We start from the raw sequence: 15,864 nt of genomic DNA on the forward strand, positions 1-15,864 counted from the left end.
GTCCTGCAAATTCTGCCAGGGAAAGGTGGGGCGGGGTGGGGCGGGGCGGGTGCTCACCAGGCCGTGGAGACCCCCGTCGTAGCTGGGCGATAAGGCACCGGGGGCTCCCGCGCGAGGCCACTGCGACGTCCCTGGAAGGGGGTGGGGCACATGAATGGGGTGCAAGGGGCAGGGTGTGAGCACGGCCTGATGCCTGTGGGGAGGGATTCATGAAGCTCCTGTCCAGCCTCCAGTGATGCCCACGACGGCCATTCCGGGGCACCCCACACCGACGCAAAGCAGCTCTCAGTCCCGCCAGGCAAGGATGCTGGGTGCCCAGTGGATACTGCCATTCCCATCTGAGCCTGTTTCCCCATCTACAAAGTCCAACCCCCCACCCCAGGGGGTGAAGCGGGTCAGTAGCACACAGGAAGGGGCTCCTCCCCATGCTGCCCCACCCTGGCTGACCCACTCTGGGCTCCAGCAGCAGGCAGGAAAGTGGCAAGTTCCAGGTGGGACTAGACAGGCCGAGGTGAAGTGAGGACTCCTGGCGCTTCCCATGGGGCAGAGGTGAGGACTCACAGGTGTTTTTAACCACCCAGACCTTCTGGAAACCTCCAGCTCTCACTCCCGCTCCGCCTGCACCTGCACCCCCCCTTGCCAATAAGCAGGCACATCTTCACAGGGATGAGAGGGTCTGCCCCCTGGGCCAGAGCCCCGCAAAGGGTAAACAGCCAGTATCTAATAAATACCCGGTGGGTGAGCAAATAGCAACACGCACACGTTCTAGAGTCCAGGCCACAGCCCTGGCGCCACTGGCCCCATCGGATCTGGGAGCTGCTGGGCACGCCAGTGTCCCCTCATGTTCATGCAGCGTGAACTGCCAGGTTCTGCCTCCTGGCTTTGCCTGTGCTGTGACCTAACCTGGGCGCCACCTCCCAGCCCTCCCTCACTGACTGGTTATGTGCCATAGCTTTGGAGGGCTGGCTTGGAGACTGCCTCTACCAGGCGGCCGTCCTGGATTGCCCAGTGGAACACAAGCCCACAAGGGATTCCCTTCCACTGTCAGTTCCCGACCAGAGATGCCACAGGCCCCTGGGGGTGAGCTGCTCCCTCCCACCTGCCTGCCCATCCCAGCAAGGAGCAGGCACCAGAACCAGCGTCCCCTGCCTCCCAAAACCCACACAGACCTGCCAGGCCCTGAGGGGAGCCCACGGGGGTGGAAGGGCTGGACGAGAAGTTATTGCTTGAGTGATCCGGGGAGTAAATCTGCGAGTAGGACCAGGAGAGACGAGAGATGGGAGATCAGGGGCCGGCCTCTCGGGTCACCCACCTGGCCACCCCCCATGCCCCACGCCTCACCGAGGCCAGTGCTTTCCCAAGGGCATCCCCGGAGCTGCTGGCTGTGGTCCCTCGGGAGCCTGTGGGTGGAGAGAGGTGAGGCCCATGCAGCCCAGCCTGGGTGTCGCCACCGACGGGCAAGCTCTCCCGCGTTCCGCCGTCCCGCACAGACAGCACTGCGCTGGGGAGAGCAGCCTGACTCGGGTCCGGTTTCTGTCTGATCCCCTCAAAACTGGCCTCCGCAGGGGCTGACGCACTGGGGACAGACCACTGGCAGGGGACCCTGGGTGAGGGAGTCCCTCTCGGAGCCTGTTTCCCAGCTGTAAGGCGGGAAAGCCGCTCCTCAAAGAGCTGTTTCCAGACATCCCAAGCCCAATGCACGCGGCAGGCCCTACCGACAGCGGACAATGTGGGCTGACGACAGCTTGCTCTCAGGGTCAGCAAACGTGCCTGCATCCCCCCCGTGGACTCCTCGCCACCCCCCACTGAGCCCACCCAGGCCCTGCCTGGAGCTCAGTGTCCCCTCGGAGAGGCCGCATCCCAGGGAATGGCCATACCCAGGAGGCTGTCGGCCCCGCTGACAGGCGGCGTGTGGCTGGAGATGCCACCGTACGTGGCTCCGGGGACCGAGGAGAAGGAGGATGCAGCCGGAAGCCCACCGTTCACCTCTGCTCCATGCAGCTGGTAGCCCTGGGGGCCGGGCAGGAGGAGGGTAGATTAGATGAGGCACTGCCACCCTCCACCTACCCCGTCCCCTGCCCCAGGCCCTACCATGCGCTCATGCTGGTGCAGGCCAGCAAACGTGCTGCTGCTTCCACTGCTGCCCACGGGGCCGCTGCCGGGTGGGAGGGGCAGGGGGGATGAGCCCCCACCCAGCATGGGCCCGAAGCCCGCCTGGCCCGGGGTACTCCAGAGCTCAGCTGAGGGGTGCAGGCTGCCATCTGTGGAGGTGGACTAATAAGGCGGGGGCCAGGTGGGGAACCCTGGCCCCGCCCCACCGTCCCTGGCGAGCCCCCCGCTGCCGTGTACCTGCCATGTAGAAGGGGGCGGGATAGGCGCTGCTGGGGGTCTTGGCGGACGGGTAGGTGGCAGCATCCCTGCTGTAGTCCTCACCTGAGCTGGGCGGGTACACCTGTGGGCAGGTGGGTGGTGGGGGGTGCACAGTTAGGACGGAGGGGCCGCACGGGGTCTATCAGCCCATACACCTTGCAGGCCTCACTGAGCCTGGTCTCCTCTCCCCTCTCCTGGCAGCACATCTACCACCCTGTTTCCCTTCCCTGTAAAGCCGCCCCCGTCTTTGGGTAAATCCCAGCCCCTAGGCCCAGTCTGAGGTTCTTATGGTGTCCTCGTCCCTCTCTCCTGCTCCTTTTCCAGCCCCCACCTCCTGCCTCCCTGAACTTCTGACCTTTGTACCTGAGGACTTGGATCTGGCTCTGCCTACTAAGCCTTTTTCCTCCTTAATCCAAAAAACTCCTATTGATCCATCAAAACCCCAGCTCCAACACCCCCATCCCATTCTTCTCCCTTCTTCCCCAGCTGGAATCAATCCTCCAGCGCCGAGCTTCCCTTGACCCCAGAGCAACATTCATCTTTGGCTAACAGGAAGAGGGGTCTGTGATTAGTGCCAACTCTGGCTGGCATTGCCTGGACTGTGGGGCTGGAGCCAGTTGGTAACGTTTGCCCCTGTGCTGCAGCAGAAAGTGTGCTGGGTGGGCCTGATGTTGTAAGACACTGGGGGGCGGTTTCAGGGCAGAAAAAGTGTGTCCCGGGGAAGGAGGAGAGCGGTACTGTTGGGAGCAGAGCCTGACCACGCCTTTGGCCTGGGAAACCAGCCTGACTCTAACCCTAAACCCGGGCCTGTGCGGAGCTCGTCAGCCCGAGGGGAGAGGAGACGTATGCCCAGGGCTCTTGGGGCCAGCACGGGGGCTGGGCAGAGGGTGGTTGGTGGCTACTGAGCTGGGGAATCAGCAAATTGCCACCCCCTCCAGTGAGATGAGATCGCAAGAGTGTGGCACAGCAGCCTGGCCCATCTGTGGGGCCTGGCAGGGAGGCAGGGATGTGGGACAGCCTGAACCCCCGAGGACATAACAGGGAGCCCCAACTGTGCACGCCCTCCCCCTTGTTTCTGAGAGGGAGTCTCACTCTGTTGCTCAGGCTGCAGTGCAGTGGCACGATCTTGGCTCACTGCAACCTCCACCTCCCGGGATCCAACAATTCTTCTGCCTCAGCGTCCCAAGTAGCTGGGATTACAGGCGTCAGCCACCACGCCCGACTAATTTGTGTATTTTGAGTAAAGACGGGGTTTCACCATGTTGGCCAGGCTGGTCTCGAACTCCTGACCTCAGCTGGTCTGCCCGCCTTGGCCTCCTAAAGTGCTGGTATGACAGGCGTGAGTCACCACACCCGGCCCAATTGTGCCCTTTCTAAAGGGGCCTCAGACACCAGAACCGCCTTTCTCTCGAAACAAGACAGAGGCTGGACCTAGGGAAGAAGCTCCCTGCCTTCCCATGGAAGCAGCCTCCCGTCAGAGCTAGGGCCTTGGGGCAGATCTTGGCTCAGAAACTGCGGGGGGCGTGTTCACTCACGGCCCACCCCCCACGTGTGTTCCCAAGCTTCACCAGGACACAGGGCCTGGCGCTGCCACTGACGAACTGTGGGCTCCCTTCTCCCTCGTGTGACTCACCGAGGATGGGAGACCTGGCGGGACCTTCCGGACCTTCTTGGGCTGCGTGTCTGTTAGGAGTGAAAGGGGTGAGAACCGGCCACTGGCCATGAGAACAGCCCCTGCCCCGCACCCTGGAGGAGAGACCCTCAGAATTCCCGTTTCATAAATAAAAAACCTCGGGTCAGCCGGACACAGTGCCTCACACCTGTAATCCCAGGACTTTGGGAGGCCAAGGCAGGCAGATCATGAGGTCAAGAGATGGAAACCAGCCTGGCCAACACAGTGAAACCCCAGCTCTACTAAAAATACAAAAAGTGGCTGGGTGTGGTGGCGGGCGCCTATAATTCCAGCAACTCGGGAGGCTGAGGCAGGAGAATCACTTGAACCCGGGAGGCTGAGATTGCAGTGAGCCGAGATCATGCCACTGCACTCCAGCCGGGGCGACAGAGCCAGACTCCGTCTCAAAAACACAACAACAACAAAACCTCAGGTCTATCTACATGGCTCCAAAAATGTAAAAGAACCATGACGGTTTTCCCCTGCGACGCGCAGTTCAGAAAACAAGGAGTTGATGGGTCCTGAGCCAAGGCTCTGATGAGAAGCCCCGGGCCCCACCCTCCTTCCAAGATGGCCCCGACTATCACACGCAGTCACGCCTCACCACTCGGGGCTGCTGTTTGTAAACTCGCCTATGGGACAAAATCCGTAACCCGGAAATCGGCACTCAGGCGCCTTCCTGATCACTCGTGGACGTGCACAGAGCGGGAAAAGGTCAAGTGGCCCAGGCGCACGTGCCCAGCCGAAGCGGAACGAAGGCCTCCTCCCGCATCACGGGGCTCCTGTCCTTGGTGTATTCAGAGCCACAATCTTTTACATTTTTGTGCTTTTTGTGGGTGATTTCACGCTTATTTTTTTCAGGCAGGGTCTTGCGCTGTTGCTCAGGCTGGAGTGCAATGGTGCGATCGCAGCTCACTGCAGCCTCGAACTCCCAGAGTCAAACCATCCTCCTGCCTCAGCCTCCTGAGTAGCTGGGACCACAAGCGTGTGCCACCACGCTTAGCTAATTTTTAAAATTTTTTGCAAACATGGGATCTCCCTATGTTGCTCAGAATGGTTTCCAACTTTTGGCCTGAAGTGATCCTCCTGTTTCGGCCTCTAGAGTAGCTGGGACCCCAGGTGAGTGCCACCACGCCTGGCAAGTGCGCTGCGTGGACCCAGGTGAGCGCCACCATGCCTGGCAAGTGCGCTGCGTGGACCCAGGTGAGCGCCACCATGCCTGGCAAGTGCGCTGCGTGGACCCAGGTGAGCGCCACCATGCCTGGCAAGTGCGCTGCGTGGACCCAGGTGAGCGCCACCATGCCTGGCAAGTGCGCTGCGTGGACCCAGGTGAGCGCCACCATGCCTGGCAAGTGCGCTGCGTGGACCCAGGTGAGCGCCACCATGCCTGGCAAGTGCGCTGCGTGGACCCAGGTGAGCGCCACCACGCCTGGCGAGTGTGCTGAGTGGAATGGGTGCCGGGTAGTTCGAGGTGCCATCCAGTGCTCCTGAGCCCAGAAGGCTGTGATGTGCCTTGCAGGAGATGCCCAGGTGTGCACGTTCTGCTCAGGCGTGAGCAGCAGGGCTCAGTGTGGAGGAACCACAATGCACCTCGTGAGGCGTCTTATACAGAAACCACGTGCACAGAGCCCACATCCATCAGCCACAGGAACCTCGGGACCAGAGGCTCGTAGGAACCTCTCCCTGGACTTGTCACAGGAACAATCTATCAGCCCCGTGCAAAAGTAGTTGCAGCTTTTGCCACAACGGTTTGTGGCGGCCTCATGGGCCAGGGCCACCGGGAGTAACGAGCCCCGCCTGCCCTGGCCTCGTCCCCCATCACCGTCCATCCCTCCCACGGCCCAAGCGCCTGGCGTCCAGCCAGAACCTGGAAGGTGCAGGGTGTGCTCCGTCTGGTGCCCTCAGCTAACAGGGGCCCCCTCCCCGAAGCCCCCGATGCCCTGGCCAGACCCCACTCACCCAGGCTGCCGTCTGCCGCTCTCCGCCGGGAGCTGCCGGAGTAGGAGGGATAGTACTGGGAGGTCCCCTTCATGCCCGAAGGAGACAGGGGCCCGGGGCTGCTGAGGGCCAGCTCGCCCGACAGGAAGCCAGCCTGGTGGGAAGCGGGTGGTCAGGAAGCACCAGGCTGGCATCCAGACCCCAGACCGTTCCATTCAAGAAAAAACTGCAAAGGCCGAAGCCGCTCGGACCCGCCCCGCGGTGGGGGATGCCCCTTCTGCCTGCTCACGGAGTTTGTCTGACACCTGCTGTGTTTCTCCGACTTAAGACTGACCACAACCCACACTGCTGTTTTCACAAAGAACGAAAGACTGAGAAACAGAGGCCAGTGCGGCTAACCCAACGGGCTGCTGCTCCCTGGATCCTGGGACGCTAAAGTACAAAGCTGCGTGGCTCAGCGTCTGTGCACCCGGCTGCTTCCTATCTTTTTGGTTTTGTTTTGTAAAACCCTCGGTTGGATTCTGTACGTGTTAGTGTGAAACGGGCTTTCTTCCTGGGGAGCCAGGGCCACCCTGAGCCAGGTCCCGGAACCGACTCCTGCATTTCATTTGCTCTATCATCATTCAGTGGCCCTATGGGGTGGCCCAGCGCCCAGGACAGGGCCTTCTCCCGAGGCCCAGCCTGTCCCGACCCCACACCCTGTGTGGCTACCGCGGGGCTCGATGAGTCACCAGGGAACGCCAGAGAGCAGGGCCCGAGACCTAGTTCTGCTTCTCGGATGCGGAGCCCCGGACCTGTGTATTTCCGTCGGTAAAACGGGCACGTAGGCCGGGGCCCCTCGTGGGGACTGACTGGGGAAACGCGAGTGTACCCCTGGCGCAGAGCCTGGTACCCGCCTGGCCCTCCATCACGGTGGCTGCTGCTGTTCTGGCTGGGGCACAGAGAGCACACAGATGGCCCCACCTGTGACAAGGCCGAGCCCCACCGAGGGCCAGGAGCTGAGGGCAGGGACAGAGATGAAGTCCTGGGATGAGGGAGGAACCCTGGGGGTGCCCAGGACTGGAGGCTGCACGGGACCCCTGTGGCTGGTCACAGCCCCCAACATCCCCGCCCCCAGCCTCACAACCAGGGCCAGCGTGGGTGAGGATTTCGGCTGCACAGGGACCTGCTGTAGGGACTCCCCAGGGGGTCCACACCTGCAAAGGCCTGCTGCGTGGCCTCAGTTTTCCTACCTGCCACTCAGGTGGGCGGGCAACTGAGCCCCTCCAGCTGAGCATGGCAGTCCCGCAGGCCTTGGCCTCCCTGGTCCTCACCTGCCTCCCCACTCCTCCCGGTCCACACCCACCCAGCCCACCCCGGCCCAGGTCCAGCCTGGTTTCGCTGCTATCAGGAAGCAAACAGAACCTGGCTGAGCCAGGAAAGCTTCTGCAGATCAGGGAGGGTGGGAGACACATTTGTTTACAATTAAAATACACCCCAGGCCGGCCTGAGCCCCTCACCTGAGTCAGGCCGCCCACGCCTGCGTCTCTCCCAAAGGAGGCATAGGCACCCCGCTCGCCGCTCTTGCCTGCAAGGGGAGAAGGAAGGTTAGTGGGAGGTGACCCCAAGGAGCATCCTGAGGGCCCCCCAATGCCTGACACGTGTCACATACATAGGCTCTCAGTAAGTGCACACGACTGAGTGCGCCGCGGCAGGACGCTGGCAGAGCCTGACTCCAGTGTGCCCGTTTCAGGGAGCCCTGACCCCAGTGTGCCCGTCTCCCACAGAGCTCTGCCCTCGGTGTGCCTGTCTCCCACAGAGCCTGACCTCAATATGCCTGTCTCCTGCCCACCAGTGACAGGTTTGGGGTCCCCGACGATTTCAGCGTCGACACTGAGTGTTTGCAGCCCACACAAGCCCTGCATAGGGGGTGCGGCGGGAAGGGGACAGCAGACCTCGCCGGGGCCATGCTTTCTGCTGGCCAGGACCCTGCCCTTCCTGAGCCTGTTTCCTCCCTGGGTTGCTGGGCTCAGAGGCATTTGTCTGTCCCAGGGGACAGGCTCCCCCAAAGTGCCCAGCATGCAGCCTTCAGACCAGGGTTCACTCACAAATGAGCATGTGACCTGCGCTCCGCCAGTAAGCACCTCCCTGGGGTACTCAGTGACAAAGGGCAGGTGAGGCCTGGGGGGCTACAGAGGGAGGACAGCCTGCCTGGGTGAGCCCCCAGTGTGGAGGGCCGGGGGCTGCTGCAGAGACACCTGGATCCAGCCTCGCCTGAAGTAAGCACCCGATTACTCAGCACCTGAGTCACTTAAATCCCCTTCTGGCTGACACTGGGCACAGAATGTGACTGAGGCTGCCGTGAGGGGCTGAAAAGCGTGAAGGACTAATATACATTATTCTCAAACCAGGAAAAAGTTCCCCGATTTTTGATTTTTAAAAGTTCAATGACATCCCAACTCCTGGAACAAATGCTGCTGTTTTTTGCCTCCCACTTCCTCATCTTGGTGACCCTGGGGACATGGGGAAAACGACAGCCACGACCCACCCCACAGGCCGCACCTGGCAACAGGAGTTGCTTGCTCAGCAACTCGGGTGAGAAAACTGAGGCCAGAGGAGCCTGAGGTTATGCCCCCGCATGCCTCTCTGGGACCCCCACCTGTCCTCTCCAAGCTGCTTGGCTATGGCTCAGGCCCCACCCGTGGGGGAGGCAGGTGGGACACGGCTGGGGTCGGGACACTGCTGGCTGGGCCATGGGAACTGCCCGCGTCAGCCCTGCCCACCCTGGGGCCACTGGGGACATGAGGAAGAGGCCGGGAAGAAGGAACAGCCAGTGGGGAACGGGCCCTTCCGGGTGCAGGGGCCACCCAGGGCGGGGGGGCCGGGGCCAGGCCTCACCTACCCCGTGTGGGGAATGGGCGGAAATCACCCGTGGCAGGTGGTGGGCCCTCAAGCACGCCCGCCCCCACCTTCACACTATTCGCTTCCTACTCAGGACACCGACCGACTCGACTGTGTCCCAAGTCCCAGGCCGGGCAAAATGAGACAGGACCACCCCTGCCCCGCTGTGGGGCCCAACCAGGGGCTGCCCCTCAGGGTCCAGAGAAAAGGCTGGGTCCCCCAAAGTCCTTCGGGCCTCAGTTTCCCCCCGGCCAACAATGCTGAGGGGTAGACGATGCGCACCCAGGCCCTTCAACAGGTCCAGCGCTCCACGGCTCCCGGCTTCTGAGCAGCAAACGCCCCCACCGCACCACGGAAACCACACAGAAACCCTGCCTCTAACTGTCGGCTTCCAGAGACAGGGACAGATCCCGCATCCCAGGATGACTGAGGGATAAAACCACAGATTCCACAGCGGAGGCGCTGGGGCAGGAGGCTGACCACGACAGCGGGACCCCCAAGCCCCTCGCGAGCCCCTCACGCAGCAAGACCCCTACCCGAGCTCCCCAAACCCCAGGGCACAGGACGTGCCACTCCCGCAGGAGGGACGGCACACAGGACACCATCCCAGCCACAGCCCCAGGCCCCTGGAGGAGGGCGCCCCAGCTCAGCCCCACCCAGCCACAGACCTTGGACCAGGTGCCCTTCCCAAGCATCGGTTCGTTCCCCTGCAGCACGGGTGAGCCTGCACTGAGGCTGGGATATTCACAGGACCAGGCACCAACCCCCACCTGGCATTTGGCAGGGCCTGCAGAGCTGGGCCAGTCCTCACCCGCCTCCCTCCGAGAAGGTTCTCCCTCAGAGAAGGTCCCTTTCCTACAGTGGGGAAACTGAGGCTCAGAAGAGGATGGTGCTTGCCCAGGTTCCGTGGTGGGGTGGGACCAGATACCTGGCCTGAGTCGACCTTCTTTTTTTTTTTTTTTTTTGAGATGGAATCTCGCTGTGTCATCCAGGCTGGAGTGCAATGATGTGATCTCAGCTCACTGCAGCCTCCACCTCCCGGGTTCAAACAACTCTCCTGCCTCGGCCCCCTGAGTAGTTGGCACTACAAGTGCCCGGCTAATTTTTGTATTTTTGGTAGAGGCGGGGTTTCACCATGTTGGCCAGGCTGGTCTCAAACTCCTGACCTCAGGTGATCCACACACCTCGGTCTCCCAAAGTGCTGGGATTACAGGCGTGAGCCACCGCGCCCGGCCTGAGTCACGATTCTCTCAGTTAACAGGAGGGCCCCCCAGGGAGAGAGGGCAGGTGGGCGGTCTGCGGAAGGGCACAGGCTCTGACCACTGCACACGCTGGCCGCCTTCCCGAGTCTCCAGGACTCGTACGCCTCCTTCCCAGCGGGCACAGGCTGGCCCTGCTGACCCCTCCCCGGGAAGCAGGAGGAAGAAATCCACGGAGTGGGGTCTGGAACAGCCTCCCTGCCTCTACACTCAGGCGGGGAAGCTGAGTCGCAGAGCGCCGTGCCAGGGAGTCCAGGCTGCGTCCCCTGCACCTCCCGCAGCTGCTCCCAGGACGGGCAGAGGCTTTGGCTGTCCGACACCCTCTGGGTGAACACTGGGAACCTGCCTGGCACTGTGCATGCACTGACCACGCCAAGGCCCACGTCTGCACATCTGTGCATGGCAGAGGGACCACACCAGGCCGGGCACTCACCTCCCAGTCCCGGTCCCAGGAATGTGGATGAAGAGAGGCTGCTGTGCGACTCAGTGAAGTGGGTGCCCTCGCTGAAGGTCTAGGGTAGACGGAGTGGGGATGAGAGGTGCTGGGGCTCCACAATCCGCCCCCCACCCCATATTACAGCTGGAGAGGCAGGACTCAAACCCACGTCTCCTGGTCCAAACCCCCTGGAAGACTGGCCCCTTCTCTCAGTCTGTTTCCCCACGCCGCCTGTCCCCCACTCTGGGGACAGGAAACTCAGGGTCTCAGGCCTCATGGGGGGTCCTACCCGGCTGGGGTCAAAGGAGGAGCTGTTCTGGTCGCCGCTGCCCCAGGAACCTGAGCTGGGCCGGTCCTCAAGACCTGCAGGCAGGACAGAGAGAGTTACAAGTCACCCTCACGCCTGCCCAGCTCTAAAAGCTTCCGTTTCTGTCATCTCAGGGGCAAGCCTCAGTGGACCCAGGGGGCTTGTGGAACCCTTCCTAACCCAGCCTCACCCAGTCTGACTTATGAGGACACTAGTCAGCAGTTAGCACCCAGACACCCTGGGACTCGGAGCACTCACAGGTCCATAAACTTGAATAACTCTTCCACCGGCTCTCTGCTGGCGAACTCCTACCCACCCACTGAAACCCCAGCTATCATGCCCTCCTTGGACAGAGACCTCGCTCTCACGCCGAGCTTCCTCCCCATCAGTCCCAAGTCCTTCCCTCTGGCCCAGCCCTGACTATGCGGGCTGGGGTCTGTGTCAGATGCGGACTCTTCTGACCCTGCGAGAAAGGCTCATGAGAGCATGACGGTGTGGAAGCTACACCATGCGCTCTGGGGAGACCCAGGGTCTCTCTGTCCCCAGTTGCCAGTGCGGGAGGTGGGGCCGCCCTTTTGCTGAAGCGGCAGCAGAGGCCCACCCACTGGGCAGGAGACTGGCAGCCCGTGAGGGTGGAGCCGAATCTCCTCACCTGGAACAAGCCCAGTGTCACCAGGAGCCTGCGTGGGGCAGGAGTTCCCGGTGGTGCAGCAAGCGACGGGATGAGGACCTTGGTCCCGGGGCGGGGCGGGCGGGGCCCTTATCTCTCAGAACACTCACAGGCAATGCCCAGGACTCCAGAATCTTCTGCCCTGGGCAGGGCAGGCCTGCCTGGATCCTTCCCCCTTCCATCGAGGGCCACAGAGCACACCCTTGGAGAAGCAGGAGCAGCCCTGGGCCTCCTCAGCTTGGCCACGGGGTCACTGCCCTGCCTTGCTTTCCCTCTCTATAAACAAATTACAAACAGGCCCTACTTTTAAAGGGCTTGGGGTGTCCACGTCCAACTCTCAAGTCCAGGGGCTTCCCAAGAGCCAGGCCTGGGGTACCCAGCCCGGCACTGCTGTCTGTGACAGGTACAACCTCAGGCTGTTCTCCCCACGCTGACTCCACCCAGCAGGCTGCGGGACCCAGCTCCTCTGCCCCAGCCCTCTGCCCTCCCTGCTCCACCGCACCAGAAACTTCTTTCAAATTGCATCCTTCTATTTCGGTGCCTTTGTGTTAATCATTCCCCTCGGGGAGTATCGGTGTTTAATTGCTGTCTGATTTGCATAATTATGCATATTAATCTCCAAGTCTAATGAATATTCATATGCCTCGTTTAGCTTTTGTTTTCTAATCAAAAATTTCCAATGTGATAATGAGTGGGGGACTGGGATGCTGTCTTGGCTGAGTTGGGGGCCAGGCAGGGGGCTCCTGTAGTCTCCAGGAATCCACACGGCATTCGCTGCCAGGTCTAGGCCATCTGCACCCCGAGATCCTGGTCCTGCACGTGGGCCCGGGCGAACAGGGCAGCTGCTGAGGCCAGGGCGTGCTGGCTGTGGGGCGGGGGGGGGGCAAAGCGCCAGCACCCTCTGGGCCTCAGTTTGCCTCTACACCACCTGCCCGCTGTCTGGTCCCCTCTGGCCATAGCCCGCTCCCCAGGAGGTGCAGAGACCCCCAGATGAGCAAATGGGAGGTTCCTGGCACCCAGCCCTCATCCCCTGGAAGGCGTGGCATGGTGGGGGGCCTCCTTGGGGCCCCATGCCCAGGGATCGCCACCGAGGCTCACTCCAGTAGGCCCCTGGCAGAGGCGATGCCTCAATCTGCTCTTTCGGGGAACCCTCCCTCACCCAGGCCTTGGCCGCCTCCTCCTAGAAATGACAAAAATAGGGACAGCCCCCACATCAAGTTATTAAAATCCCCCCACCGATTAATTATGCATTTTAATAATGCACCATGAATATTCATAACGCATCCCCTGCTCCTTTTCTAATTAAAATGTACTAATAGAGTAAGACGCTGCTGTCAGAGGGTGGTTTTCTGCGATTTCTTTGGTGAAGCACTGCGGAGTTTTAGCCAGGAAGGGCACCTTCCTGCCCTGGGCCAGGCCGGCTGCCTCAGGAGAGGCCTGCAAGCGGACGGCGTGGGGGAGCTGGGGAGAGCGCCCCAGGAGCTGCCCATCCCTTGGACTTCGGTTCCTCTTCCAGTCATAGGGGTGTGGAAGCTACCCACCTGCCTGGGCTGCCATGAGGATAACAATGAAAGATGCTGCTTCAAGAGAGGCCATCGGTGGCCAAGGAACGCTCAATGCTGGTGGCTTCCCAGCCCCAGTCCCCGTTGGGTCCCCTCCTGAGAGGGACCAGGGACTGGTCCTTGCCTGGTGGCTTGCTGGCAAAATGCGAGGGGGGGCTTCAAAAGGTGCTCAGTAAATACTGGGTAGGACTGAGATTTGTCCGCAGCAGGGATCAGCAAATAGTACACATGGACCAAGTCTGGCCCCCAGCTTGCTTTTTTTTTTTTTTTTTTCCGAGATGGGGTCTTGCTCTGTCGCCCAGGCTGGAGTGCAGTGGCCAGATCTCAGCTCACTGCAAGCTCCGCCTCCCGGGTTCACGCCATTCTCCTGCCTCAGCCTCCCAAGTAGCTGGGACTACAGGCGCCCGCCACCACGCCCGGTTAGTTTTTTGTATTTTTTAGTAGAGACGGGGTTTCACCCTGTTAGCCAGGATGGTCTCGATCTCCTGATCTCATGATCCGCCTGTCTTGAACTCCCAAAGTGCTGAGATTACAGGCTTGAGCCACCGTGCCCGGCCCCCAGCTTGCTTTTTAAATAAAGTTTTATTGGCACACACTGTGCCCATCTGTCCATGTACTATCTACGGCTGCTTTTGCTGTAAGAGAAGAGTTGAATAATTCCAATAGAGACCATCTGTCCTGCACAGCGAAAAATATTCACTCCCTTGTCCTTTCTGGGGAGGGCCAGCTGACCTTAATACAGAAGACTGCCCAAGTGGCTTCAGCTGCCTCTGCACAAGAAACCCAACTGACAGACTTCAGTACCAGGAGTAGGGTTACCATGCTGGGCAGGCAAAACTCTTGGTGGACACGGGCCCTGAGCACAGCTCTATATACTGCCCCTGCCAAACCCTCAGGCACACCACCAGGTGGTCTGGCTTCAGACGGGCCTGGGACTTCATCCTGTAGCCCCAGCTCTGCAATGAGCCCCCTACTCAGGTGCTCAGGCTAAAGTCCTGGGAGTCTTCTCACCTTCCCTCCTCCCAAAGAACAGCAGCTCGCCCCATAGCTATACAGCAGCGGGTTAAGCCCTGTCCCTGCAGCAGCTTCCTCCCAAGTCTGCTGACATCCTCAGGCAGCCTGATGGAGTCTTTAGAAGCAAAACTTGGCTCTTCTCCCTCCCTCTAGCCTCTCTCATGGCTCCCCATCATCCTCAGGATAAAGACCAAACTCTTCCCTGATCTTGTCACTCTCCTCTTCCCCAACACATGAGGTGACCCCCACCCACGCCCCCTGCCTGAGCTCCTTCCCAGCCTGGGGCCCCTCTTTGTCCTCAGCATTGCTTGAAACACAGCAGAGGCCCCCAAAACACCCATCTTCAACGTCTTCATTTCACTCATAAATAACTGTGCTTCCAAGAACATTTTCCTGGAGAATTAAAACGTTCTCCACTTCTGCTGTGCAATACAGGAGCCACACTATAAACTGCTGGAAACTGCTGGCCAGGGTTTTTTCAAGAGCATTAAAAATTACACTTAACGGCCGGGCGCGGTGGCTCAAGTCTGTAATCCCAGCACTTTGGGAGGCCGGGATGGGCGGATCACGAGGTCAGGAGATCAAGACCATCCTGGCTAACACAGTGAAATCCAAAGTGCTGAGATTACAGGCATGAGCCACAATACCTGGACAATTTAAAAAAAAAAAAATCTTTTGTAGAGATGGGGTCTCACTACATTGCCCAGGTTGGTCTCAAACTCCTGGACTCAAGCGCTCCTCCCACCTTGTACTTCCCAAAGCCCTGGGATCACAGGGGTGCGCCAGCAGGCCCAGCCTCCATTTTATCTAAGTTCAAGCTACGGGAGAAGGTGAAAGACCAGGATGCCCTCGGCCTGGCTGGCACGCTGCGGCTGCCCTGGGTTTATCTTCCTGTCTTGTCTTCTTGGTCAGGGGGCGCAGGCTGTGGCACACGCGCCCAGCTTTCTCAGGATCTGGAGTCAGGGAGAAAATGTTTCTGGGGCAGCACAGAGACCTTCCTTGTTGGGGGGGCTGAGGACATCCCACAAAGCCCCTCTTCCGTCTGCCCCTAGTGTCTGGCGGTGGGGGGCAGCAAAGCAGGGCCCCATGGCCCTCCCGAGATCAGACAAACCTCTGGCTGAAGAGAAAGTGAGTGGAGAGCACACACCACCCTAAGAGTGGGGGTCCCCAGAGCCCCTAAAGTGGCAGGATGTGCCCTCGGGCAGAGGGACAGTGAGGCTGTGTGGGCAACACAGGCAACCTCCTCCGCCAGAACCAGGACAACCTCCTCCGCCAGAACCGGGGACAACCTCCTCCGCCAGAACCCGGAAAACCTCACAACGTCCTCCGCCAGAACCGGGTACACCTCACAACCTCCTCCCCTAGAACCAGGGACGCCTCACAACCTCCTCCGCCAGAACCGGGGACGCCTCGCAACCCCACTCCCCCACGGCCCTGGGGTTTCCTACGAGGGCAGAGCAGGACCCAAGAGTGGGCGTCGAGCACAGATATAAGTAACAACTAGAGAAACGTACCCGCTTTGAATTTCAGAAACCACAGAGATAACTGAGACCCCCATCTCGCTCCTGCTTCCATGTCTATGGGAACCACCAGCACACGGTACCTGAGTGTGGGGATCAGAGAACCTGCCCCTCAAAACAAGCTCAGAAACCAACCCGGGGCCAGGCACGGTGGCTCACGCCTGTAATCCCAGCACTTTAGGAGGCCGAGACGGGCAGATCATGAGGTCAGGAGATCGAGACCATCCTGGCCAACA

At 60.6% G+C, this 15,864-nt stretch overlaps 1 protein-coding gene across 4 annotated transcripts in view; it reads right to left on the reverse strand.

The window, feature by feature from the left end:
- TCF3 (transcription factor 3) overlaps nt 1-15,864 on the reverse strand; it is a 43,711-nt gene that overhangs the window by 10,403 nt on the left and 17,444 nt on the right. For 3 of the 4 annotated variants that reach the window (XM_011964035.1, XM_011964034.1, XM_011964033.1), the window contains exons 3-13: nt 10,845-10,918; nt 10,553-10,631; nt 7,480-7,547; nt 6,002-6,134; nt 4,004-4,053; nt 2,350-2,452; nt 2,092-2,261; nt 1,878-2,010; nt 1,342-1,400; nt 1,170-1,248; nt 58-131 (exon numbers count right to left, since the gene is read on the reverse strand). In XM_011964035.1, coding sequence (XP_011819425.1) covers nt 58-131; nt 1,170-1,248; nt 1,342-1,400; nt 1,878-2,010; nt 2,092-2,261; nt 2,350-2,452; nt 4,004-4,053; nt 6,002-6,134; nt 7,480-7,547; nt 10,553-10,631; nt 10,845-10,918 — 1,022 coding nt within the window. Of the gene's footprint in view, nt 1-57; nt 132-1,169; nt 1,249-1,341; nt 1,401-1,877; nt 2,011-2,091; nt 2,262-2,349; nt 2,453-4,003; nt 4,054-6,001; nt 6,135-7,479; nt 7,548-10,465; nt 10,632-10,844; nt 10,919-15,864 lie in introns of those variants that run through there. The other variant, XM_011964036.1, reaches the window with a different exon arrangement.

This window comes from Colobus angolensis, unplaced genomic scaffold, assembly GCF_000951035.1.
Source record: "Colobus angolensis palliatus isolate OR3802 unplaced genomic scaffold, Cang.pa_1.0 Scaffold64, whole genome shotgun sequence".
Classification (NCBI taxonomy): Eukaryota; Metazoa; Chordata; class Mammalia; order Primates; family Cercopithecidae; genus Colobus; species Colobus angolensis.